At 45.8% G+C, this 27557-nt stretch overlaps 2 protein-coding genes across 3 annotated transcripts; one reads left to right on the plus strand and one right to left on the minus strand.

Annotated features, from left to right (window-relative positions):
* The first annotated feature begins 9295 nt into the window (after positions 1–9295).
* Positions 9296–15002, plus strand: TMEM207 (transmembrane protein 207). Its single transcript, XM_082767579.1, has 5 exons — positions 9296–9593; positions 11374–11411; positions 11799–11843; positions 12277–12419; positions 13209–15002. Exons 1-5 carry the CDS (start codon positions 9519–9521, stop codon positions 13355–13357), a joined length of 450 nt encoding a protein of 149 aa, XP_082623705.1. The 5' UTR covers positions 9296–9518; the 3' UTR covers positions 13358–15002.
* Positions 15003–19103: 4101 nt separating this feature from the next.
* On the minus strand, positions 19104–27305 carry CLDN16 (claudin 16). 2 transcript variants are annotated; one of them, XM_082767604.1, is made up of 6 exons: positions 25414–25440; positions 25221–25316; positions 22558–22660; positions 22143–22307; positions 20861–21052; positions 19104–20526 (listed from the first exon to the last, which is right to left on the minus strand). In XM_082767604.1, exons 2-6 carry the CDS (start codon positions 25248–25250, stop codon positions 20387–20389), a joined length of 630 nt encoding a protein of 209 aa, XP_082623730.1. In that variant the 5' UTR covers positions 25251–25316; positions 25414–25440; the 3' UTR covers positions 19104–20386. The 2 variants fall into 2 exon arrangements, with proteins under 2 accessions (XP_082623730.1, XP_082623729.1); XM_082767603.1 differs by lacking the exons at positions 25221–25316; positions 25414–25440 and adding an exon at positions 27086–27305.
* Between the last annotated feature and the right edge of the window lie 252 nt (positions 27306–27557).

A 27557-nucleotide genomic window follows, 5' to 3' on the forward strand; every position in this document is an offset into this window, starting at 1 on the left:
GCCTCTTGTGACAGTCCTTTGATCTTTGCCTGCTATGGGCAATGACTTACATTTTCCAATATCTCTGCAGTATAACAGATGTCCTTGGAGTCTATGCAGCCAAAACCCTCCTTCTGGTTTGAAAACATTATCTTTCTACCATTATTTGCTCAACAGCCTGCAAAAGTCCAGACTGTGGGAAATCAAAGTATATGAAGCCCAACTGACCCATTGATTTTAGTGGAGTGGATCTATTTTAGTGCAAAGCTCCTACTGTTAGCAGTTCCATTTATTTTTGGTAAATTACATAAAAATACTCCTTGTGAGCCCTGAGAGAACAGGTATTTTGTCATGGAGCAGAGAAGAGTTTGTGACTCCCTTTCACTTTTAATTTCACTGCCAGTGACTTCTGTTTGTAATGTTTTGAATAGAGCATTGTGTTCCCCCTGCTCCATGCTGTCAAGCTCTTTAGGCAGACAGCAGCTTTGTCACAGCTGGGTGTGATGCTGGAACTTACCACGCTTCAAGGAAGAGGGTCTCCAAGCAAAAATATATTTGGTGTTTAAAATATCTAGATTTATTGAATCAAGTATTTAACATCAAGAGGTAACATGCTGTATTTTATGCAGAAAACAATTTTCCCTGCCAAATGAAATCTGAGGGCAGAGTGTCTCTTATTTGATATAGCTGCTTGGGCATTACTCTGTCTTGGGATTAATGGTGATGGTGTAATTTAGACTCTGTAACAACCTGAGACAGATGGATTTACAGAGTTATCAGTCTAGCCACATACAGGCAGCTCAGCTTTAATTGAATTTAGTGCTGGGAAAGGAAGAACTTGATGAAAGGAACTCCTTCTCCTCCTGCCTTGAGAATGAATGTCCAGCTGAGGCAGGAGCAGCATGCCTTGCCCTTACTGCCAGTGCAGGCAGGATCTGCAGGCAGGATGGCAGAGGAACGGCGCCTGGGTGGGTGCACAGAGGGTGCCGGGGAGCACAGGGCAGCAGGGAGGCTTTCTGCTTCTCGTGCCCACCCCAGGGCATCCTGAGACTTGGGAAGCAGTCCTAGGAGAGCTTATAGCTCATCTGCCAAGTCTGCCCTGGAGGTGCATTTGATTTCATTGCCTACTCTCCTCATGAAAGAGGGCTGTGTGATCATACCCTGTCCGTCAGACTCATTCCTGTGGCTCCAGAAACTGCAACCTGTTTTTAGCCTGATATAAGTCTTCACAAATCTTCTGGAAAATAATAGTGACTTTCTGCAAATTTAGGGAAAAAAAAAAAAAAGTCTGACTAAGAAGAAAAGAGAGAAGTATTAACACTTCCATAAGCTCAACAATGTGAGCTCGGCCTTCTTGGACACCAAGGAAGGGAGATAGAAAAAGAATTAAAGCATTACCTGCAGCCCCACAGCAGGGAAATACCTGTCTTATCAGACACAGAGGAATTCACCCATGAAGCGCAAATCCTTCAGGAAACAAACCCAGCTCTCCTGTTTGTGGATCTGTGTGCTTGACAGGCATCCACCCCCACGGAAATGGCCTAAGGCCTTTCACCCCCTCTCTGCAGGCTACGTCAGCCATGTCAGATACGATATGGGGATCTTGGGACAATAGGGGTGGTACGGGGCTGTTGGGCTGAGACCTGGAGTGGGAGAGGAGCACATCTGAAATGCTAAAATGCCAACCTCCGGCTGCCGAGCTCGACGCCCGGACACCCTCTCTTTTTTTCTCACTGTGTTGGCAGAAGATTTGCGAGTACATTGCCATGTGCCATTTCAAGCTTCATTTGAATAAACGTCCCATATAATAGACTTTTATAGCTCTCTTTCTGTGAATTCTAAATTAACGCAACTAATTAAAATGTTCCAAAGTTTTATGTAAATAACTAATTAGCATTTGAGAAGGAATAGTAAATTCACAGATGGTTGTGCTCCATTCAAGGCCCACTCAGCTCTCCCTGGCTGTAGCCAGAGCACGGTTAGGCCCCTAGTGCAACATCCTCTATGGCAGGAGCTGACCACCAAGGTTTCACCCTAAGGGTGAACCCAGCACCATCCACCAGGTAGCTGCAGGAGCAGGAACCCCTCGTCTTGCAGGATTAGGCCCATTCTTTCCATCTTTTACACCACGGCTTGCAAGAAAAAGGATAAAATGGGAGCATGGATGGGAGCCTTGAAGAAGATGAGGGCTGTGCCCAGGAGATGAGGTGAGTGCCTGAGCTGTAGTTTTCAATGTTTGTACTGGAGCTGCTGTGTTTCCAAATGCTTCAGGAGGAGGATGTTCCCCTTGAAAGCCTTCTCTTTCAGGTATTCAAGGTGTGATACTTAACGGATGAGGGTGAACCTCAGGACTCGTCTGGGTTAAAGCCCCAGTGCTGCCATCAAGTCCTTGGAGGACTTTTCAGTCACACACTGTGTCCAAGCATCCTAAGAGGTACCCAAGCTAAATATTTTATTCTCTCATAGGACCAGGGCTAATCAATGTCTGTAGCACACTGGAGGGACTCAGGGACAGGCGGTGCAGGAACAATTCTGCATCTGGCTTTTCCGGACCTTTGGGTCCTTTGTGGGCTGTCCTTCTCCAGGTTTACCAACAGAGAACAGCTCCTGGCAGCAGAAGGCAATAGGTTTAAATCATTTTTCCAACACATCTCCTTGCAGCAGGGTGGCTTTGCACTTCCTTCCCACACATGTTGCAGGGGAAGGTACTGGCCTTTTAAACCTCCCCCTTGTAAGAGTGTGAAGGTCTAAAAGTATATATCCATATTTAATGCTGATTGCAGTCCAGGTAGAAGTGAGAAGACCATCACATCCAGGCTCCCATTTGTACCAAGAGTCTTACATTTATACTGAACTCTGCAAACCTAAGTGATAGTGAAAAAAAAAAAAAAATGGAAAAAAAAAAACCACCCTGCAAATACAAGGAAGTACTTTCTGAAAGTGGCCAGCTGTGGTTTGTTTACTCTAGAAGAGAGCAAATCATTAAAAAAGGGTGGAGGAGATCATTTTCCCTTCCTATTGAAGAGGTCCTGCACAAAAGCCCTCACCTGTGTTAAGAGCAGCTTTGTGTGTTTGCACCCCTTTCTTCCTGAGCTGCAAAGGCTGTGAGATATGGGGGAATTATAAAAACCTGCTTCAGGGAAAATTGAGGCTTTCTGGTGAATTTGAGCCAGATCTCCAGGGAGGGGAGATAGGCTTGGGAAGATTCATGTTGCTAGGAAGATGCTGCCTGGCTAGAGGGAAATTCAGGGAGTAGCACCAGGAGTAGTCAGTGGGGAAATCAAAGGATGAGTTTCAAGGGACAGGTTGAAAGAAGGAAGCATGCAGAGCCTGGCTGGTGAGCAGGTAAAGGATGGAGCTGCTGCAGCAGTCTAAGTATATTTGAACGTGCTGAATTAAAAACAGGAGGTCATCCTACAGAAATATTACCGGGGATAGCTATAAAACTGTGAGATTAAGGGAAACAGTAAAGCTGGAAGGGGGTTTGCAAGGTGAGGAGGGGAAAGGGCTACACCAAGTGAGCCCCTTGTGCAGCCTTACTTGCAATCCCCGTCTGCCCTGGAGGAGTCCCCAATCTGTGTCTGTCTGTGTATATGTGCTGTGAGCTCCTGCAGAGTAGGGAGGAAAACAAGAGCTCTCCATCTGTATTTCCAGCCCACGTTTCTTAGCCTGACACCAACCAGGCAAGAAGAGGAGATAAGCCGCTGGAGGGCAGTCTGGTGTGGAGGGGGGTGTCCCACAGAGCTCCCTCGGTTCATCCTCACCCTGAAACCACCTACACAGCTCATGGGGAGCACAAGGCAGGTGGCTCCTCAGCATCTCACCCCACGCCATATTCCCAGGCAGAACATTTGAATTTTCACCTGTAACAAGAGAAAAGTTAGAGAGCAGCTTGCTGCTGCTGCATTTCTTGAATGCATAAGCACTGACATGAGTCCTCCCAGTTTCTGGGTTTGCAGCTATTTGGCTGCAGCCTGTCCTGAGCTCTGCTGGTGAGGAATGAGGCCCTGAAAGCACTGTTCAGCCCTGCTCAGGAGGGCTGGGGGCACTTGACAGTTTGAGACCCTCCAGCAACTCTAAATAAGCCCATAAATAAGGACACTTTGCAAAACTTCAAGATGCAATATAGGGCTCAGCAACAGACTGTGGTGACAGTCAATAGATACTGGGAAAAGCTGGAAAAGGCAGCAGTTATCTTCGTTGAAGGGCACAGCACATCAAACCTGGGTGCTGGGTGTTGCACCAAGAGGCACAACGGGGTGGCCCTGTGCCTGTGTGGCCACTGTTGCAGGTCAAAGCCCCAGGCTGGGAGGTTTCTTGGCTATGTAGCGCATGTGCCAGCTGATAATGACCAGCAGCCGTGATGTATTTCAGTGTTCATTGCTAAGTGGTTCTGCCTAGAAAATTGACTTGAAAATGTGTTTCAGGATGTGCCAGATATTCTCATGCTAATTTCTCAGCCAAAACCTCCCATGTGGTGTCCAATGTGATATCAGTAACTCAAAGGCAGGGGAAAATGAAGCCTCTATCTGCTTTCAAGCAATTTATTCCCCTTTTGTCTTTTTACTTCCAGCAGCTAAGTAAATTACAGGGATTAAAATACAAAAGACATTTAATTTTTTAACTGTAATTTCTTAGCTCCTGGCAACAGAGTAACAAAAAATGAAAGGAAATTAAGAAAGAAAAAAAAAAAAAAAAGAATTAAAATGCAAATACCGTTTCTAATGATTAAAATACAAATACAATTTTAACTGATTAAAAGTAAGAGGACCTGTTGGAACACAAAGAGACAGCAGCAGGCTTCAGGATTCAAGTAGCCATAATCAGCTTCAACTTCACATTAAAAACCTGAAGGGGAAAATTTCTGCTGGTGAGTACTTTGCATGTATTTTTGGTATACCCTATCTTTCTCTTTATTCAAGTTCCTTTTAATTTTATCAACTTTATCTCTAATTGTACTTTTCTATTACCAATTCTCAAGAGTTATCCAACCCTTTGAACTGATTTCTGACATGCTCTAGGGGAGGGAGAGCCAGCGAGCTGGAAGAAAGGTCTCTTACATGCTTTTTTCAGGTGGACTCTGATACAGAGAAGTGGTTATATGGGAAGTTGGTGACAGCTGGGAATTATCTCAAGTCCTAATGTCCAAGCCAAAAATAAGAGAAGCCAAACTACCATTCATTCGTCAGGTGCAACAAATCTTAAAAAGTAATTCTGAGCTCTGAGTTCTCCCACCTTCTGTAAAACCAAACAAATTACATTATTTTTACACTTTTTTTTTCTTTAAGAACTTGATTTTGAAGTTTTCAAAATGAAACCACTGCAAGAGGAGAAAGAAACACTTTTCTCCATCCTTTCAGCTTGCTGTTGCCCCACCACAACACAGCCCTCCACAAAACTGCAACACTGTTCATGGCTTTCTTCTTTTTTTTCCTTTTTTTTTTTTTTTTTTCATGGTGAGATCAGAGGTGGTACCAGAGTTGTAAGTACACACAAGGCACTTGCTCCAAAGGTGCACTAATCAAGGCTGCTTCCCCTGGTAAATTAGAGCAAGAAAGTTCCTGACTAAATCCTTTTATGTATGCTCAATATTTCAGTTGTTGCAGTAGCTATTTTTCATTTGCTCATTATAGGGCTGGAACAGGGGGTATTTTGGACAATTCACAGCAATTTCTCACAACTGCTCAGTGGACTTTTTATTTTGAAGAGTTTTAGAGATTGGACTTCCCATGAATGTGCAATTTAGGGATTTGATGACTCTGTGAACACGTAAGTGCTGAAGACAGTTTTCTGTACTTCTCAGTCCGTGATACGCACTCACATAGAGGAGAAATCCCTTTTATGAATAACTAACCTAAAAGGAGATTCCTTTTCCGTTAGCTTTCTGCCAAGCAAAAGGCTTCTCTGACCCCTTGTTCTCTGCTGGATTTTCCCTGCTGAAACACCCGCACAGGCAGAAGGGCTCCCTGGACTGCCAGGAACAGCAGCGAGCTGCAGTTGACTCAGATGTGAGAGTGACCTGCAGAGCCTTGCTCCTGGGGAGGATGCAGCAGAACAACGTTATCCTTGTTTGCACTCATTTAAATTAGTGCCCGGAGTCTTTCCTTCCCCCAGTGCAGCACATCCCCCGCACAGGCTCACAAAGGGCCGTATTCATCAGTGAGCAGCAACTAGTTATAATCCTTTTGAAAGACAACAAGCTGTGCCAGCTCCACCAAGGTTTGTTTTAGAGAGTTCATGCTGCCTTGCTCACACAAGCTCAGAGCAGTCATTGCTGACTTCTGCATATGCAGATGGGTTTGGGGGTTTAAGGATGGACTGGGGCAGTTTCCCCAGTATGTTGTTTGTTTTTTTTTTAGAGAGAGCAATCAGCTCCTTGCAGTTTTCGCTTTGTGGGAACAAGAACCATGCTCCTTTAGCTCTCCTGTCACAGAGAGGCAATATTCATCCCTTGTTCTTCCCATTATCCTTCTCTTCTCTTGGACTGAACTGAATTTACCTGCCCAAAGCCTTCCCAGGACACGCTGGGAGGATGACTGCAGTCCGACCAAACCCAGGTGCCAAGAACACAGCTGCAAAAGCAAAGGCCGAGCCAACCACAGCAGAGGGGTCGAGCAGGGAGGGGAGCTCCCAGCAGACATGTGCTGGACAGAGAAACTGATAGTGGTGGTTATGTGAAAACACAGACAAAAAAAAAAAAAAAAAAAGCCAACCTATGTTTAATTAACAACATCAGGCTGCCCTGCCTTTCCTCATCTTCTTTCCATATCACGTTTCTCCACATTCTCCATCCTGACCCATATCCTTCTCACATCCTAGACATGCCTGTCCTGCCTCTCTTCTCTTAAAGTCATGGCCCCATGCTGGACTCTACTGGAAGGTTGGTCAGAACTCAGCAATGTGTTTGCTGTCTCAAAAAGCATCCCCAACAGCCACCAAATGTTCTGAAGACAAGCTAAAGAAGAGCTTTAAATGGATTTAAACTGCTAGCTGGGCTTATCAGCTGCCAGGGGCTCTGTGTGGGCTCCTACTTGCTGGCAAATCCCCTCCCACTCTCACCAAAATCCAGAGGTCCTCAACTTATTCCCTGCAATTTTGGCTCAAACTGAAAGTACAAGTGAAAATTGCCTTATGACACTCAAGCAAACAAGGTATGTACATGCAAGAATAAGCTCAGTTCCTGAAATGCAGACCCCTAACCCAGTCTTGGTCCTCCCCAGATTCCCCATCTCCCACTGTTGCATCCCCTCTCATGGCACCCAGCAAGAGCCAGACCCTGGAGGAGCTGGTTTCTGTGGCAACTTTAAAAATCACCCTTTGGATGATCCTGGAGTTGCACGTCTTCCTCCCATCGAAAGGACCAGGCCCATTAAGCAGAAGGGATAATGGACAGTCATAAATTGCCGTATGTTGCAGGAGTCCCTCTTGCTGCCTGGGAGATGCATTTATCACCTAGCAACGACACAAGGTGATGAGGAAATAACAGATTTTTAATCTAATGGCCATGAGTCAACAGCTATCAGAGAGACCAGCCTGCAAAGTCCACTGATGGGGGTGGTTGCAATTGGTTGAGAAGGAGAAACCCAACCCAAGGAGAAGGGAGTAGGGATTGCATTCATAAGCATATATATCTGTGTGTACATATATGCATATATAGGTATATACATCCTCAAGAAATGACAAAAAGTCTGGAGAAATCCCTCAGATGAGAAATAACCCTCAGACACAAGGTTACCCAGAAGATGAGTCTCTGGGCTTTGCAAAGCCCCCAAGGCAGAAGGCAGAGGATGAGGCAGGACAGGTTGCAGCCTCCCATGGATTTCGGTGCAGAGCTCCTCTCAGCTTTGTGTCAGGTCCTTGTCTGCTCATCTGAAACCTCTGTATGGGACCAACCAACAGAAAATTGCAAAGTTTGCCCCTGGGCCAGGAAGCTGAGTAGTGGCAGAGTTCACTTCTCACCTTTTTATTCTAGAAGTAGGCCCCAAACAGCAGCTATGCGTTATTTTTCAGTACTGAGAGCTCATCATGATAACTTCCTCCCTAAATACTGGGGATAATGCATGGGGCAGCAGTAAACTGGGAGCTCTCTGGGTGCTGGCATCGGTGCATGGATAGAAGCATCTCACTGGAGCACAGGAGGGAGCTTCAAGGGAATTAATTGTGAGAGGAAGAAATCTGAAATTAGTTCACTGACGGATGATCTCTTTGAAGCTTGAAACTGTAAGAGTCACAAGATTGCCAGCAAGGCTGTGCACGTTTTTATACTGCAGGACCTTTTTCTTTTAAGAAAACAGCTCAGAAATTGTTTTGGCATTTCGCTCTTGAAAGAAATTGAAAAGGACTGGTCTGAACCAGGACACCAACATGTTCAGACCATTTATATTGTGTAGTACATCCACTTAGCAACAGCGTAAGAAGTGCTTTCTCAGAAGGCATCATTTCAGAGACTTGCTTTTAATTAGCAGTCAGCTGAAATACACGTTTGAGAAGACCAGTGTTAGGACTGTGTTTATTTAAAACTTTAACCATAAATAAGAAACCTGGCTTGAGCATGTATCTAGTTGGTTAGAGTTCTTGACCTCTTAGCTGAAGAAAAACTGTGGAGACATGCCTCCAGATCAACTTAGCTTTGTCAATCATTACTGAATTAATAGCACCACTACATAATGCTTAACTTCTGGAGCGACGGCTAAACATATTCACAGTAACACCCTTTGTGTTAAACCTGGAAGAACCATAGCTAATGATGCATCTCTGCCAAGGGCTGTAAACTTCTGTGACAATCTATTACTGACTGCTGAACACACTGAGATCATCCCCACTTCGTGGTGATCAGAGGTACGGTGCAAGTGGTCTTCCACCCCAGTTTTAACTTCATCATCTTGGCATAGCTATCAGTCGGGATGAAATCGGTGCTTGCAGCAAAATTTGGTGTCCCTTATGAAAACTGCTCGGGATGTGTCTTTTCTTGATGTGTCATTTTCTTCTCCAGTCAACCCCTAGCAGCTGTGTGCAGCAGTGGTGGTGCTGGTGGAGGTGGCCTCAGGCTGGGAAGGGTTTCCTTCATCCCTGATGCATGTGTTTGAGGCCGGAGGCATGGGGCATGGAGGTGGCTGGAGGCAGAGATGCTTTTCCTGCAATGTCGGAATTGCAGCTGAAGGCAACATTTGATGAAAGCACAGCCTCAAAGTATGGTCTCCAGTGATCTTTTATTTGTAGCAGATCCTGTTAAATAGCAGTGTTGGTTAATGTGGAACTGAAATTCAGCAACAGGAATTTGTGAACAGCTATGAAAATGCTGAAACACCTGCAAAGTGCTGACCTTAGGCTAATGTTCATTTAACTTGTAGCAGCTGTTTGAGTGTGTCCATGCAAACCTGAGTTCATTCCCTCCTGGTTAGTTGTAATTTCCAAAGGGCGGGAAGCCATTGGGTAGCATGCTCTGTGGCTAAATATGCAGAGAAGTTTTTAAAGCTTCAAATTGCAGAGGGTAAAACAGTGCTGCAAACCCAGCTCTTCCCGCGTTTCTCCAGTTAGTGATGCAGAGACCCAGAGCTTTGTGTTTCACTTCATGGATCACAGAAGCTGGGGTCCTGTGTTTTACCTTCTTCCAGGTAACCAAACCCTTCACTGGGATTCTAGGGAATTGGAGGTGGGAGAAAGATTCAGCTTTTATATAATTTAATCAACATGGTTTTTTGTTTGGTTGGTTGTTTTTGTTTTTTTACTTGGTAAATTTGGGGAGTGTTTAATATTCACAACAGTTCCAGCTAAGGGGTAAAGAAAGCATGACTGCCTTAATCTTTTATTCTATCTATGGCTATTGAAATGGAAGAGCGTGAGTCTTCTGCAGCAAGGGTGGGCGTTTGGCTGCATTGATGGATTACTGCCTCAGAGCAGATGCTCTTTGCTGCAGCTTAACCATGCAGTGGTAGCTGGGCTGAAGTAGTTTGAAGAATGATAAAGGAGAGCCCAGAGGTTGTCATTCAGCCATGAAGAATACTCAGGGCACACGTAATCACAGCAATTGGCTGTCTGGTTTTGACCTGTTATTCTAATAATCAGTTGAAGTGGAAAAAAAATCTTAAATATTCTGCACCAGGGTACATGTGTGACACGGCAAATTAGCTCAATTTTCAAAGGACACGTCTGGAAGAGTTCATTTTGAAGCTTCTTTCTTCTTCCCTATTCCTCATTCTAGTTTCAACTGCTCATGAAATTTCATAGATAATGAAAGAGTTATACCTAAAGACTTCTGGTGAAACTAGGGACTGATCCTGCCCCCATTAAACTGAAAAGCAGTGTGCACAGGATCAGACTGATTTGTGGAGTCATTTGTTGCAGCTTATAGAGACACAAGAAGTCTTGTTAATAAGAGCTATTATATAAGATCTCTCGAATATACATATTTGATACGAATTTCTAATACTCGTTAGAGCTTTCTAGTTTCACTCAAAGTCTGAAATCTCCATATCTTTTGGGTATACAGACAAGGAAATCCAAAGTAAAGTAATGATACATGACTTATGTTAATAGTTTTCTCCAAGAAATGCACCTGCATTCTTCCACCTTGTTTATTCTGTTTCCTGGTGTTATCGCAATTCTATACCTATCTTGATTTCTTTTTGTAGCAAAGATGGCCAAGTGTTAAAACACATCTAATGTGAGTTGTCCAGAAATTCTAACGAATTTGATTCAATCTTGTTGATGAACCACTCCAATTACTTTGTGCCCAGATAATACGAAACTGAGGCTAAGATCAACAAGGCTTGCAAAAGCAAACTTGCTTTAGTGGAGAGTAGGAAATAGACCTGAAGAACAAGTTTCGGGTTCACATATTTGCAGTTGCAAATACACATACCTGAAACCTGACTCTGGGAATGATGCACTACTACTATCCAAAAAAAGGAAAATGCTGGGTATAGCACATATTCAGTCAAAACAACTCCAATTTACAGCTACATTCACAATTAGCCTCTGGAAAATAGCTACAGACCAAGAATTAATCATGAAAAATTCTTCAGCAGACATTTCTGTAGAGTAAAGTCCAGCTCTGTAAACAGATCTCTGATACCTGCTTGTATCTCCCTGCTCTCAGCCTTCTCTTTTCACATAAAATGAAATGCTTCCCCCTTGGTTTAGCTTTCATCTGCTAACTATTGAATTTATTGAGCTGTCAGGGAGATTATCGGCTGATTTTAATATGGGCTAGCTCAGAGCACAATACACATGCAGCAGTCCCTGGAGAGAGCAGCAGTTTTCATCCCTGCAGGAGCCAGCACCTCTGTTGCTCTTCCTCTCCAAGACAAGATCAGTAATTATATTGACTTAAAACAAAGCAACGAAAACAACAGAAAGCACAACTTGCCCTCTCTGATTTACGTGTGTTTTCAGTTAGCAGGCTCCGAGTCCGACTGTGAGCCTGGTGAGAGGTGAGTGTGTCTCTCCTGTTTCCTTCACACTGCCAGCCAGGGACGGGCAGGCGGCTGTGGCTGCTCCCACACTGGGCTTTCAGGAACTGGCTGCCTGGTTTTTCTTCCCAAAGGGGAAGCTATCAGCTGTTTGTTCCTCTGGGTTTTCAGCAGAAACACTGGTGGTGGGTACTGGTGTTGAAAAGCAAACCAGTTGCACGCTGCTTTGTACATCATCTGCATCTGCTCCCATCCAGAGAAACTTCTGATCAGATTCCCTCGATGGAGGAAAACTTCTCAATCATGTAGTTACCAATGATGCTTTTCTTTATGCTGACAGATGTGTGCTGGAGCCAGTCTGGTCCCCACTCACTGGACTGAAGCTTTCTTTTATTTCTCCCTTTTTAGGTGCGTTGGGCAGGAAGACGAAAACTTCAGCAGCTGGTATGTGTGGTAAGTTTCAGCTCAGTTCTGTTTTAGAGGGAAAACTGGCAAATAATATTCTTTGATGGATATATGGAGAGAAAAGCATTAAGAGAGACTGATAGCTGGAGAGCATTGCTTCTGGGCTGTCCCTGTGTTCTGTCTTTACTGACTAATGGGAATCATTAATCCATATCCTCACTGTACACTGACAACTGAGCTGGGCAGACCTGATGAATGATTTCAGAGAGAAATGTCAGAATTTCCAGCCAGCACGCAGCACTGAGACGTTGGTTTCCCAGGACTTTGATCATGTCCAGCACGCTGATGGGGGAACCGCAATGTTTAACGGCTATTTGCAAAATACGTTAATGAATATGTTAATTTGAAGACAGGCGGCCATCTGTTGGTGCTGCCCGCAGATGGTGATGGCACCGTTCCTCCTCTGCTGCCTCTGCCTCAGGTTCCTGATGTTGTTTTTCCTGGCCTTGCTCCTGTCCTGCGGGATCTGCTGCTGCCTGCAGTGCTGGCTGAAGCGGCGGAGCTGCCTCCTTCACCCACGCACCCTGGCCGTCTTCGCGCTCAGCAGCTCAGATGCTTTCTGCGGTTAGTCCTCTCCCTGCCCTCTGCAAGGTCCCACGGGGCCCATCCAAAACCCAGTGAGAGGTGGCCAGGTTTGAGTGGGAGCCGGGCTGTGGCTGTCCCTGTGCGTCCATATGTCCCGAAGATGCCTTCTAGGCTTGGCCACGCTGATACTAGAGGTGTGTGGGGCCTTCTCCTTGATATTAGGGCACTTGGCAGCCCAACGTACTTGGGGGTCAGGCAGCCCTTTCCAACACATGACCTGAATTTCTCACCCAGACAAGACCACACTGGTCTACTTGAGCCACCCGAGCAGGCAGCTGGCCTGGCTGATGCACACTGGGGTCTGTCAGGAGGCAGTCTCGGTGGATGTTATTCATCACAGTAGCTGCTCTCAGCATTCTCCCAGAAACACCCACAGTTTTGAGGACAGGACTATAATGACTGTGTGCAGCACTCAGTGCTGACCTGGAGTACTGCCAGCAGGCTGGGCCAGACAACAGCCCCCCAGGAAAAATAAAGCTAGTTCTGTCATTAGGCAGCATTGAGCCCTTCCCAGAGGAAGTACGGCCTGCTTTCTGGGTGGCCACAAACAATGTCTCCACTGGGAGGACCCACCCAAACCCACCCAAATTCCTCTGTTCTCACTTCTTGCATCTGGAGTTTGTGGTGAGAGGTTTTGTGATTTAAAAATTACATCCATGCCTTTCTTGTTCCCAAGTGGTTTGGCAGCTCCTCCCCAGCTCACCCCTCTCACCCCCACGTCTGCTCTTCACTGTCTGCTCTACAGTTTCATCTTTGCTCTTTCTTCAGCCAATGAAGCCCCTCAGTGCCCGTTCTCCAGATCTCCGAACCCCTGTGTGAACATGGAGACGTCCTCTCCTCCTGCCCCCCGGTTCAGCCTTGGGGGAACTGAGTTGCCTCCATCCTATGAGGATATTATGAAGGAAAACAAGCTCTAGACACCACGCGTTGGTTTTCTGCGATCCCACTTGGTTCATCGGAGACCCTCCGTGATGACGCAGTAGTGTGGGAGCAGATCAGCCCTTTCCACAAGTTGGCCAAGAGACTGAAAAGCAGCACGTATTTCATTTGAACCTAAAAGGGGAGCCAAAATGCAAGAGAATAAATACCAAAAGCACGTGTTGAATCTGTCACAGGGGTTCAGATTGACATTATGATACGACTGAATTTTGAGAAACTCCCTCAAAGGTCTGTCTGTGTTGAGGGTTTCTCTCTTGAAGGCTGCTCAATCTGGTGCAACCCCATGTGTTTTAGGACTGGATGTTGATAAATGACTCGATAGTTACTTCTCAAGCTTGGGCTGCCTCCTTCACTCGGAACAGTGCCAGCAAACACCCTCTGGCAAAGTCATGATGTTCTAATACATTGTAATGCAATCATGCCACTCTGCGATGAAGGATCATTTGCCACATTTAAAATATTTAGCACAGCATATCAGATTTGTCTAATCCAAAAAGCAGTGAATTTAAGGCCAGAAGAAGGAAAGCAAGGGCTGGAGGTTATAGGGACAATCTTGACAGCAGGAGCAGGCTACAAAACACAAACAACAAAAAAAGCGAGTTTGCTCATTTGAGCTGTTCTTAATTTCATGGTGACTGCCCCCAATTCACTTCTCTTGCCCTAGCATGCCTGCAGACCTTGTATGGCCCAGGACCCACACAGCCACTCCCCACACACAGGAATTACGGGGTCAGAGATTTGGTGTTCAGTTACAGAAAATTATGAGGATAAAGACTGTCTTTTTCTTTGAAGTGGCCATTGCAGACAAGATGGGGAGAGACTTCAAGAAGCCATCCAGACTGCCTTATACTCAGTTGGGATCAGCTCTACCTGGGCCCTTCCTAGAAGGCACGGTCTGCCTTCTTCTCAAATTACAGAGAAAAGATGTAGAATTTCCCCCTTAGCTGGATTCCAGATAAAAGCAAAGATTTCCTTTGTTTTTCACAAGGTGGCCACAGAAGCCTCAGGTCAGCCTGACCTCTCTTCCTCTGCTCTCTCACTGAAGAGGGTTGGGGGCTGCATTAAGAGTCACCTAGGCAAATGTCACACCTAGTGCACACTGTGTGCCTAGGGAACTGTGAGCTCTATGTCAAAGTGGGCACCTGGGTCCATCTTAGGCACCACAAAAGACAAATTGAATCCTACAGCCTGCCTGGTAGAGCAGCTCCCCACCTGTAGAGTGGGGGTGGTATGAGTTCCCCTGCTCAGGAAGGAAACTGGGAAGATAAATCCAGTAAAGGTTATGAAGTGCTCACATATTCTCATAATGAGACTATATAAGTACCTTAGCTAGATAAAGAATAATAGCATATTTTGAGAGACAAATTCTCTGCCAGCACCACCACAAATTATCTCCATAAAATCTTATTTTAGAAGCAGCTTTAATGTTTGACGCTTGTGTGAAAGGAAATAAATGTTACTGTAGCAAAATGAATGTTTGTGCCAGCAGGCTGAAATATTGCAGGGTTTATTAATAAGGAAAATTAGCAAGTACGGAGTCAGCCAGCGGAGAAGTCGAGCAGTTCCTGAGTCTCCTTTCACTTGCTGAACTTAGTGAGAATTGCAGGTGATTAGCACCTCTCGGGATCAGACCTCTTACATACATAACTGCTTCCACCACTCAACCCCTTCAATTTATGCCCTGAAGCATGAGATTTGATTATGTTTGTCACTTCAGCTTGCTCAGCCTGCTCGTGGGCATTAAATCAGCCACCACTTCCTTCCAACCTCCACCCGGCATTTGCTCCAGTGACCCTTTTGTGGAAGTGAACTCCACAGGCTGTCTGCATTACATGCTGCATAAAACACTGCTGTCTCCTGCTTATTAATTGCTCGGCTCTAAATACATTGCCACCTCTAATTTCACTGAATGTCACCTTCTAATCAGATGACTGGAGAGGCTAACAAGCAAGGACTGATCTGTTTGCAGTGCCTCCACCACTCCGAGTCCCTCTTTCACAAGGTCCAGCCCTCAGTATTTGTTTCCGAGGTGGTAAATCCTTCCCCAGCCACCCAACAGAGGGCAAGCGAGACTTTCAGCAGTGCTCCGAGGCGGCTGCTGCTCTTGCAGAAACATTCCCGGGAGCAGGTTTGTGTTCCCGCGCTACTAGCATGCCTTCAACTGCATTCTGCTTCATCTTTGAGGTGCTTTAATTATTAAAAAAGAAATGAAATAATTCAATCAAAATCTCAGCAAGTGGCTTACAGTAAAGTGAGGTAGTGGTTACAAAGTCAGGCTCCAGCAGCAGCCACCAGCATGGAGCACCTGCATGTGCACTGCAGTACTTGTGCAACACAGCAGGAGCCCTGAGGAATTCCAGCATCTGCAGATGACCAGGAGCCATCTCCAAAAAGGGTCCATGTGGGATTGTTTGGGGGCAAGCTGGTGGGTTTTTGGTATAAACCCATCTTGCTGCTGGCTTGGGGTGGAGATGGAGAGCACCCCGAGGGGGGGCTGATGGCTTCCTGGGCAGGGCAGCCTAGTTCATGAGGACCTGACCTGGTCCTTGGCTTCCTGGCCATGCAAATGGAGAAAGGGATGAGTTCTTTCCTTCAGGCAATGTAGCTGGGATGGCCACACCAACCACACATTGCCCCACTAAAGCTGCCTCTACCAGCCTGCTCCCCTACTCCCCGGTGCTCCAGCAGAGTGGGCGAGGTTTTTCCAGCCCCTTGTTCCCATCCTTACAACAGCAGCAGCTTTGCTTGGCATATTCTGCTTTTGTAAGCACTCAGCCCTTAACAAGGTCAGTTGCTGCAGTTTGGCTGATGGTTCCTGAGTTATGAGGAAAGATGAGCCATTTCTTTATAATTCATCACCTTTGGAGTTGGGTCTACTTTGGAAATGCACTTGTTCTGTTATGACCCTCTGACTTCCACCCATCTTGTAATTTATATTTCCCATTGACTTTGAGAGGAAATAGCAAACTGTTCTAGAAAAGCCCAGAGAACTCTGGAAGGCAGGAGTATTTGTGAGGGAACTCATCAGCAAGCCTTGACAGGGGGAAATGGGAGCAGAGCAGAGGAGATAATTGCTTGGTGACCATCTGGAAGCAAAAGACAAAGGGAACGTGGGGAGGTGAAGGGCTGGACTTTCACCTCCACACGTCAACAGCTGAATAATAAAGTCATAAACTGGCTCTCGGGCAAAACAGAGCAAAAAGAAAGGCAGCTGAGTCATAATGGGGGGTTGGCCAGGGCTGCCAGGAGGGCTGCAAACAAAAGATGTGAAAAAATAGAAATATTCTTTAATCTGTTATGTGTTTTATTGTTATTATTATTATTATTATTGTCATCTGAAGGCTTTTGTGTAAGGAAGAGGATGAGGCTGTGGGCAGATGCTCTCTCTCTCTCTGGGTCACTAGATAGGAAAGTTCTGGCTCTTTCTTTCTTGCTCAAAGGCATCTTACAGCAGGAACCCAATAGCAACACGGACAAAATTGTCCTCTGCTCCCTGTAGCAGTGCTTGGACAGAATATTTCGGTCATTAGTTGCTTGCCCACAGTAGTTAAAAGATGCAGAAGAGCAAGCTGTGGTGTCCCAGCCCCAGCTGAGAGAGAAAGCCTGGTTTTCTTGGTGTGATTTTATTTTTCTCTGTTTGCAAGTTTAAAAAAAAATAACTAGAAGTAGATGTGGCGAGAGATAAAGTCTGCCAACTCTCAAAGAGCTGCTGCTACTGGTGTGCACTGGGGTCTGGCATCTGCAGGTAATGGTGAAAGTCTGGGCAGCCTCTGGAATCCACCCCATTGTCCCAGAGGCTGGTTTCCTTACAACAGAACAATGATTTCCCTCCAGGAATCAGGGCAAAGCACCGTTCTGGGTGAAACTTGGAAGTGGTGTTAGAGGAAGCTGACACTCAATGACAACTGCATTTATATTATCTCAAAAATATGGCAATCTGTAAGGAAAAGAGATTTTTGAAGTAACATTCTTATGTAATGAAAATAATTGTTCAGATCTATGGCATTCACACACACATACACACACACACAAAAAAACAAACAAACAAACAAACAAAAAAAAAAACATTGCAATGCATGCAAAAAGTGGGGAAATCCATATTTTGGAACATATCCGTGTACCTGCATGAGGAGATGTTAGTTCACAAGGACAGGAGAGTGAGTCCTCATTAGTGCTGGGGTAAGAGCCCTTGTGAAGAAGGCTCATTGAGATGGTGAGAGGACAAAATGCTGCAGGCAGAGAAGGACAATGACTGCAGATGTCATCGTTTTATTGGCTATTTCTTGCTTGCATAAATCAAAATGGGAAATCAATACCTATTTGTAGGGTATGAAATCAGCTTTGCAAAGAGCTTACCTACAAGACATTATTGATTTCCATAACCTGCGGCCATCTGGAGGCCTGGCAAACTGTGCTGGGCTGCGTGGTGTGAGTAGGGAGGGCAATGGGGAGCCCCAGGATTGAGGAGATGCTGCAGTTGAGGAGATGTCAGGGAGGAAGAAAGGGAGGTCTTGGCTCAGTCCCCACCTCTGTCTGCGGCCTCAGAAACTAAACGATGAAACTGAAGTGGACTAGATGCTCCAATGGGCAAAAACGCTCCTTAGGAGTCAGTGAAAAGTGGGAGAAGGCTAAAAACCTGTTGGAACCAAAGGATTAAATGTTGGGCCTCGTCTGGAAAGTGCAGCTGAACAGTCTTGTGAAGCCACCAGTGGCTGTCAGGAAGGCAAGGGTGGTCTGTTATATCCTGCCCCACTCCTCCTGTGAGCTGAGTAGGATGCAGATAGGAATTTGGAAGAGCTAAAGAAACACATTAATACCTGAGCTCAGCTGCAATGCCTCAGGTCTTGGCAACTGGTTGTGATTTTGAAAGAGAAAGGAAGACCTCTGTACTTTCTGGGGGAATTTGTTGCAAATGAGTAAATGACCATACTAAAATAGATTGGCATTGTGGCATTATGACAAGCTAAGGAAGACTTCACGCTGCAGTCATGAAATCAGAGTTCAATCAATCAGTGAATCAACAATTAAATATTAACAACTGATCAAAACATCAGATGGAGTGTCAGCGGGATTTGAATGAACCAATGCAGCACTGGAATGGTTGTTACAAAACATTAACCCAGCAAACCTAAGGGCTGCTGTGACCTTTTCTTAGCCCTCTTGTGCAGGATGTAGATCCTCAAAAGCTACTGTATAGCACAGGAAGAACAGAATTAACCCTTATTCCACACATATACTGAAGAAAAGAAGGTCTCGTGAATGTTTATGGAACAGTCTCTTTATACGTGTATATTTGAGGAATGTGCACCCTGAGTTAAGACAGTATTTGGGGTATGCATATACCTTATTGGTACCCCTGGAGGAGCACAAGGCTGAAGGAACAAATGAGATCAGTCCTCTATATTTACCCTTGACCAGAGTTTAAATGTGTAATCCCAAAGTGTCTACTGAATGATTGCTTGTTGTGACCCATGTGTTGCAAGTCACAAAACACTTCTTGGCATCCTAAAGCAAACTGAAGACCATCAGGACAAAGGCCCAGAAGTCTCCCCAGCTACAGCATACCCCAGAAAAAGAGCAGGAGAAATCAATGGCCTGAGATCTGCCGGCACACCTGTATTAGCAGGTGATCCCCGACTGTTCCTCCTCTTCTGAACAAGAAACAAAATTTCCCAGAAAAAAAGATAACCCATGGATAACCCATGAGAGGACTAAGCCCCTCATCTTCCATTGTAGGGGCTCTCAGAGGGACTCAGCCCACTCCATCCCATCTGCCTGTGGCCATCAAGCTTCACTTTGTATCAGAGGAAGGAGTTTTTCCTTCCAGTCCACCAAGTGGTCAGTGGAGGAAGCCTCCATTTGGTGGGCCCTCTGTTCTCAAGGGTGTGCACACCCCTAATGAAACCCCTGATGTTTCTCCACCACCCCAGATAGGTACCTCTCTGTGCTGAAAGCCTTTTCTCACTCTCTGGTGCCCATCACTGAATAAAGTGGTGCTCATGGCAGAAAGGACTGGATTTGGGCAGGTCCCACCCAACCTAACAAAGCCATGTCTCAAGTTCTTTTTCCTTCAGAGGTATTGAAGGGCTGTCGGTGCTTTTGCACCCATCCTTAGGGAATGTGCTAAAGGCAGCCTGGATTGCAGCAGGAGACAGCAGTCCTGAACTGGATTTAAATACCCTTTGATGGAAAGAGGGAGAAGTTTTTACAATCCTTTATCCTGCTTTCTAGCTGGTATAGGTTCATTGTCATGCACAAGGCCAGGTCTTGGATCTTCAATCACTGTCTGTCCAGGCAAAACTTTTACTAAACAGAAAGGAGCTGGCAATTTCCAGATCTCAGTGAAATCTAGTGAATCCCTAATGTACATTTTAGCACCTACAGAGAAAATCTGTATTTTACAGGAAAGAATGCACCTGAATTTCCAGTGTTTCCTCAGTGCAGAGGTTTATGGGCCAAAAAATGCAGCCAGGCATTTAACACAGCTCTTTATCTTCTGTTGAGCTCCCCAGCTACCTTCAGGAGCAACATCCCCCGTGCTGGCTGCACGGGGCCCAGATGTTTGCCAGATGATCAGTCCCTCTCTCCACAGGAGCATGTATTTTCTGCTTTGTATGTTCTTTCAACACATTGCCAGACAGGGAGCAGATCCACCTTGCAGTCTGGGGATCTTCACACTGAACACTGGTGGCTGATTCCAGGAGCAGCTGATTTATTTCACTCGCACTGATAGTGATGAGCCAAAAGCTGGAAGATTTTGTGTTGGCTATTTCAGTCTATGCTTATGCAAGCAGCCCCAGTACTCGAGAAAACTGGAATCCTTGAAGCAAAGTCTTCCTGGAGATTACTTTCTTGAAGGCAATTTTTGTGAAGCTCTCATAATGCAAATATTGTAACACACAGTATATCGTCAAAATTCAACTTTTCATCTATGCCACAACCCCAGGAGCTCAGGTTCCTGCACAACCCACTGGAGTGGAGCTCTTTCTGGTGCATTTGCCTCCTCCTCACACTCTTGTATCCACGGCATACATTTTGGCAGTAGCTGTTTGTGAGGATGGCAGGTGCACATTGGTTACAACTGTCCCAGCTGAGGAATAGCCTTTCCTCAAGGAGTAAGCAGGGTGAAGCCTTCCAGAGCTGGTCTCTGTGAGGAGAGAAATAGGATCTGCTAACGAGTGCTTGGTGACTTTCAGCTTGTAAAGCCTCGAAATACAGAGAAAGAAGCATTCAAAGATATGATGTAATAACACATTTTATGTCATACTTACACCTCAGCTCCCACCCAAAGCCCTTGATGTGCTTTATAGTGCTGCTGAAATAGCATTATTCCCATTTTACAGCTGAGGATGCTGCAACTGGGGATGAGCAACCACCCTGAAGGACATGCCTGAAGGACATTCCTGATGCCATGTGCCTGTAGTAGGCCCTAAGAAACGTCTGTCTCTTTGGTGCATTTCAGCCCTAGAAGAGCTCCTCACCTCTGAAGAGGTACATGCAGCAGGTGAGCAGGGCCCCAGACAAGAAACAGCCAAGCGACCCCGCCATGCCGAGCCAGCAGGACCAGCCAAACTTGTACTGGATGCCCAGAAACACGTTGTGGAAGACCAGAGAGGAGCGCTCCACGTAGACGTCAACGGCGTACCACACCGAGCCAGTAATGCCTGGGAGACCTGCAGGACGGGAGGGAGGTGCCACACGGAGCTCCCACATGCTGCAGTGATCTCAAAGAGACCACAAATACAAAATTTTGAGCTACAGCCTGCTCTCTTTTGGGGCAGACTTTAGGATAGGAAGAACTTCCTTGAACATGAGGTTTTGGCCCCTGCTCTGTCTCAGCCCAGTCACTTTGGCTGATTTATCCTTGCCCCTACTGATGTCAGCTTGAGCCCTTTCAGACAGCGTTTGTACCTCATGGCCCCAGCCACTATAAGCTCCAGTTGGTAGCACTTAGAGTTTTGCATTAAAAGGCAGAAAGCTCCTTCTTTCTTAGCTTGTTGTAAAGTTGCTTTGAGATTTTAATTTTCTAATCTCCTTTGACTTTCTGAACTTTAACAGCATTTTTCAAGTCAACTTTGTGAGGTACACAGAGGATGTTTAAAAGAACCTCCCAAAGTACACGTGCTCCCAGTAGCTGGGGTAAGTTGCATGTTAAATCAGCATATGCTAAAGTAGAGGTAGATGGTTAATACTGGCAAAAAGTCAAATGAAAAGATCTGGTACCTAGTCAGCTGTCTATTTATATTGTGTTTAAAATCCTCCCACTGGCTGTAACAGCAAAGCACCTAGGTCAGCCAGGTACTTATCACCTGGGAAGGAGAGCTGTGCTATTATCCTTTTATTACAAATCAACTGCAGAGATTTGGGGCTAAGTGACTTGCCCAAGGTCACACAGTCTGTGCCAGAACAAGGAACCAAACCAGGGTGCCAGGGCATTTCTAATCCTTCAGCAATTCTGCCTCTTTGCTCTATCAACAGCACTGAGTTCCTCACAGCAAACCAGCAGTAAATGGAAGTCAGTCAACACAGCAGCCAAGGCATCTGGCCAATAAATGAAATGAAAGCAGATAAACTCAACTATGTGCTGCTAGGGGCAGGTGGTGAATAGTGGAAGCTATATTGCACAAATAAAGCAAATAAACATCCTTCTCCTGTGTTTACCCTCTAGAAAATCACCAACTCCTGTCCCCAAATAAGGGAAGGCTTTAAAGCTTTCCCCTTTTGCTAAAGGGTGTTGTGCAGGGCAGGGGTGCAGTGGAATACCTGCAATGAGCAAGGTAACTCCAGACACCAGGCAGATGCGCAGCTTGATGAGTGGCTCGTCCGGAAGGAATTTCACACAATCCAGTCCCAGGACAAGGAAGAGAAATCCAAATCCTGCCAGGATATCTGCTGTGATCATCATGGCTCGGGTCAGCACCAGCTTCACTGCAGGAGAGAAGCAGATTGTTCTAGCATGTGAGGAATGTCCATGTGGGTGGGTAATGGGGTCAGGTCCTGTGGAAATATTTTTTCCTGGAGTGAAGCTTTCTCCGGCTTCCCCTGGGAATAATACCCAACTGAGAAAAGAAAGATGGATGCAATACATGGGTACACCAAATTATCTGCTCTTTTTGTCTCCCTGTTCTTCACTCAGGTCTCCCCACTGCTCATGGAAATACCTTTATCTCTTACGTACCGGGGTGCTCAGCGAAGATGGAGTCGTACTCATCGCAAGTTTGGATCCCATCAAAAACATTTGTGACACATTCCCACCACAGGCCACGGCATTTTGTACTCACCTACAGGTTAAGAGGAGAAAAAAAGACCATAAATTACTATATCCACCAACACAGCGGACGGGCAGCTAGGCTGTTCAGCAGGAACCCTGGTCCAGTTATGTCAATGGCTCTTTGGACTTGTTTAGTATGAAGAACTGAAAAAGGGTCAGGATGGAAAGAAAGAAATAAATTTTCTATGTCCCTGCTCATGATTTTAAATTAGAATGAAATAGATTCAGATGAGACATTGGGGCACAAAACCATCATTTTGGGAAGGATAAAAATTCTGAAGGGAATGTCTGGGAGAAGCTGGGGGTAGGTGATGTTTGCTCTTGCAGCCTTGCAGCTCTTGCAGCACTTGCAGCTCTTGCAGCCTTGCCAGCTGCTTTCCCAGGCTGAGCTGGGCAGGGCTGTGGACCAGATGACCCATGAGTTTGCCATCACACTCTCTTTCCCCCACCTTCCTGCAGAGAAGGCTCAGGAGGACGGAGCTGCTTGTGACTCACAGGGACCAGCCTCACACCAGGAGAGCTGGCCTTGGCGCAATACAGGAGTGTTTTGCTGCAGAGCAAGGTGTGAGCCCCTTCCCAAATGTTTCTGAAGGGCTACCCCAAGTGACTCAGCCCTGAACACCGGCTGGAAAAGCAGAGGAAGCCAGCGTTAATCCTGGCCCTGGGGCTCCCGCTGCGCTGCTGTGGGACCGATGCACCTGGACACTCATCGCCGAGACATCCAGACTTCGCAGACCTTGCAGTAGCATCATGGCTCATCCTTTCTGTCCTCTTGAAGCCTTAGATAGCATTCCCAGCCCAGCCTTTCATAAATCGCTTTAATATGGGAGGCATTTTAATTACCAATGCAAATACGGCAACAAGCGCCTCTAAAACATTCCTGGGATTGCTCATACAAGGAGCGGAGATAATGTGGGTGCAGCTTTGGGCTCCAGCCTGCCCCTGCTGCTGCCAGGGGCACCTTACTGCTGCTAGTGGAAAGAGAAATTTAGGGGGAATGGGTCTCACGCAGGGGACAGGAACCGTGCTGGTTTGGGTGATGTGAAAAATTCATTTTTCCTACGCTTTGTAAATCTCAAAGCAGATAATAACACATCTCAGCTACTTAATAAAGTCTAATCTGTGATGTATTGAAACCTGTAGCCAGCCACAGTACTTTCTTCACAGCACAGTGTACAAATTGTACAAGCTCTCCGTGATACTGCAGGGTGGCCTAAAGGTGACTAAAAATGATTCACTATTTCAGGCTGGCAAAAAGTTGTTATTCAAGTTTCAATGAAAATAATCTACATGTTTTGTTTTGTGAAGATGAAAACTACTTACAATTTCTCAGAATTTGGGGGCAAGTTAAATGAAAAATATCACAAAAAAAAAAAAGAAAGAAAAGAAAAAAAAGCTGTTTTCATTGATTCTTATTTTTCAAGAGAACAGTTTCATGTTAACCAATTTGCATAGGCGTAAGCATTTACTGTGGCCCTCAATACAGCTGCAGCCCCTCTTTGGTCTTTATTTATCAGCATTTGGGCTGTGCTTGAAATTAACATATTTTTATTAAACTGCATTTTGTTCCACTTGTGTTTATACCATTTCACATTCATCTCAAATCTCTGTAGGCTTATTCATACTACTCTATATTCAGCTACTACTCTCATGCACTTCCTCACTTGCTCACATTAGTATTGTTTTTTAAATCTTACAGGCAGCATCCTCATCTAAATTATTTATAAAGAGGCTAATGGCATTCCAGGCTTCATTTGCTTCCAGGTAAAACAGAGGCAGGTCCTAGAGGTAAAAAATTCATCATGATCTAGCTTGTGAACCTACCCCCTTCCTAGACTGGAAAAAAAAAAAAAGATTTTTTTTTTTATTCTTGGGATGTGCCACCTGTCATCTACTCTTGCTAGCACAGAAGATGAGCATAACCAAGGAATTCTGCAGCACATGCACAGCCAGGGATAAAAGTTTCATTGCTTGATGCAAGAGTGATGGGAACAGAAGTCGGAGGGGGAGACTTGTGGCTAGCCTGAGCCACTGCTGAACTATTCCAGATTTTGTTATCAGTTTCTTAACTTCCTTGGACATCCCTTTCTCCCCTCTGCTTTGTGTCCTGTTTGTCCTTCTGGTTGTTAGTCTGCTCCTCAGCTAGCCTTGGGCATCTGCCTTTGGGCAGGCACGCACCTGGCACGTGGAAACTCGCTTCTGCAAACGGAGGGGTCAAGGCCACCTGGGCCATCATGGGGACACAACACTGATGTTGTCATCCCATGGTCACAGCCATGCACCATTTTGTTAGCACCCCGTCACCTCTTTCTTCTTGTAGCAAACCCACTCCAGCTTTCCTGAGCCCAGCCAAGGACTCCCCAAGGAGCTGCAATTTCTGGCCAGAACTCCTCATCTCCCATTCTGATTATGAAACACATCACCACGACCTGCTTTCCCTAACACAGGTATGCATGTAAAACATAAACTGCATAATGACTGTAATATATATAATCATATCCTATGCATGATGTATAATTACTACTAAAATAAATCTAATATAAAAAATGACAGAACAAGCACACGCTTACCCTTCTGGGGAAAGCACAGAAGACAAACATGTGAGAGACGTTAGTCACGGTGTTTTACCGCACTGTAAAAGGTGCCAGCACACAGTGATGATGAGCCTAGCACGAGAGTGAACCAGGCAGTGTTTAACAGTGGTGGTGAGACTTTTAATTCATCCACAACAGGGAGGGACTGAGTGCACACAACAGTACTCACTAGGAAGCAGTTTATGGCTTTTTCCAGCACAAACCACTGCAAAACCTGGCCCAGGTTTGCCTTGATGCTCACAGTGAGTGCAAGAGTTTGAGCCCCGCTCTGTGGTGCTGCATCTTGCTGGATCCAGAGTTCTGCAGTGGAGACGAGATGCTGTAGGCCAAGGTCAAAGGCAAGAGAGATTTCCGTGCTGGAGGATGGAGGTGCTTTCTCCTGAAGTTGAAAGTTGTCTGAATAACCCTTTTCCTAGCTGAAAAGAGGAGTTACTGTGCACTCCAGGCTTTCCTGGCCATGGACAGTTTCCCTGCATTCCCATATTGTGAGAGGCAATGAGTCATTAGGGCCATTAGGGAGGTCATTTGGTCAGGTATTAAGGCTGGGGGCACTTTGCTCCAGTATTTAGTATTCACACTCAGAGCAGGAATGTGAGAGTGGAGGCTGCTAATAACCACACTGGGTGTTAATGGAGCACTTAGGGACAGCCCAGCACAGGTGCCTTTGTGGCAAGAAGACAAGGTTACACAGCCTTGGGGTATCGGGCTGAGTTCTTTCCCGGACTCACTTTATTCAAGATTGGGTGTTTTGCCTCCTCTGTTTTGCTCGGAAATGATGCCTCAATATGGGATCCATTTGGCTTTTCTGAACATACTGATATTCTCAGCTGATCCCAAATGATTCACGGTTTCCTGAAATTAATCTAAAATAACCCCCAAATTAGGATGACAAACAAAGAGCGATATCCCAGCCAGAACTAGTGGGTCCACACTCTTTTTCCTGCTGGGGGTTCACTGGCAGTTCCTCTCAAGTCAGCAGCCTTGAGCCTGTTATGCCCTTTCAACTGTGCTTCCTTCAAACTGCTGAACATCCCATTACCGTCACTGAATGCAGAGGAGCTCCTCTGATTTCCTCTGCTAGCCTGCAGATAGAAAGTTTCCTCCTGATAAATTCAGCCAAAGTCTCTGTCCTGGGAAGTGTTTCACCTCAGCACAAAGCACCCAGTTTTCCAGACAACAGATTTCCACACTGTGGCCCTGCAGCCCTTCAATGTGCAGAAAATGATGCCTGCCTGGGGAAGAAAACTGCAGTACCACATCCTAGGGAAATAGGGATGATTTAGGGTCTGGAGTCTGGGGCACAGCTTGCAAATATGTGCCATTCTGCCCCTTCATTTCTTTCAACTTACTTCTGCCAAAACCGTTCTCTAACATGAAAGTGCTAATGTCTGCACAAGTTCAAGAAAATATTTTTGAGTGCTGGATCTGACAGCAGTCCCCATGGTCCCCACACATTTCTGTTAGCCCTAGAGCTCAATGGCTATTAAGAAAAATGCTTGTGGAGCACAGACGTATATATTGGATTTCTTCACCAAGAAGACTGACCTACAGAACGAGAAACACCTCCAAAATTTTTGTGCAGGCTGGAGATGCTGGGTAATGTGCTCCAGTTCATGCACATTTAAATCTGGAGTCTTTAGACTTTTCCTGAGAGCAGAGCCTAGCAGAGAGAATTACACAAAATGACCACTTTTCCCCTGCTCTTGCCAGAGTCATTTGTTTCATTTTCATCCACTTTCATCCAGCCCAACCAGGGAAATGTAGATGAGAGTGGAGCAACGATGCCACGGTCTCCTTAGGACACATTTGATTTGGAGATCTGGTACCCTGAAAGATCTTACCTCCAGGGAATCATCAGCATTCACCATCCAGCAGTCTGTCCAGGTAGATACTATCAAAAACCCAGTAGAAAAAAAAGCAAAAAAACAGCCAGCATACTGGAGGAAAAACCTCATCCCAGAAGGCTGCAGCACATCCAGCGGCATGGGAAAAACAGTGCCCGGGTCTTTTTTCTTAAAGCTGGAATAGAAGCAGAGCCTTCGTGTCCAGGTCACCACTGCCCTTTCCGGTGGCCATGAACAGTGGGAACTCCTGACTTCTGCAAAAGCCGAGCTGCAGCAGGGACAGGAGGAGGGAGCCCACACCAAACGTGGAGTTGTTGCAGCCAATCAGCCCCGCAAGGCTGGAGCTCTTGTCATGCCTGGCTGAAGGGAAATGGGGCTGTGCAGAAGTGACACACATGTAGCTGGAGTCCTGGGCCTCCAAGGGAAGGAAAAGGTATCGTCACAGGGGTTAGCAAAGTAGAGATTTTGT

This window comes from Aythya marila (genome assembly GCF_965140915.1).
Source record: "Aythya marila genome assembly, chromosome: 9".
In the NCBI taxonomy this organism is placed as follows: domain Eukaryota; kingdom Metazoa; phylum Chordata; class Aves; order Anseriformes; family Anatidae; genus Aythya; species Aythya marila.

Bases quoted from the DNA above. Each gene is read 5' to 3' on its own strand.
- TMEM207 (XM_082767579.1), top strand. From the start codon at position 9,519: ATGCAGAGACCCAGAGCTTTGTGTTTCACTTCATGGATCACAGAAGCT. The intron at 11,412-11,798 runs GTGAGTGTGTCT...CTCCCTTTTTAG, and splicing joins GACTGTGAGCCTGGTGAGAG to GTGCGTTGGGCAGGAAGACG. The intron at 12,420-13,208 runs GTTAGTCCTCTC...CTCTTTCTTCAG, and splicing joins CAGCTCAGATGCTTTCTGCG to CCAATGAAGCCCCTCAGTGC.
- CLDN16 (XM_082767603.1), bottom strand. From the start codon at position 27,229: ATGCCGCTGGATGTGCTGCAGCCTTCTGGGATGAGGTTTTTCCTCCAG. The intron at 22,661-27,085 runs GTAAGATCTTTC...CTTAACCTGTAG, and splicing joins ATGCTGATGATTCCCTGGAG to GTGAGTACAAAATGCCGTGG. The intron at 20,527-20,860 runs GTGAGGAGCTCT...CTCTCCTCACAG, and splicing joins CTGCATGTACCTCTTCAGAG to AGACCAGCTCTGGAAGGCTT.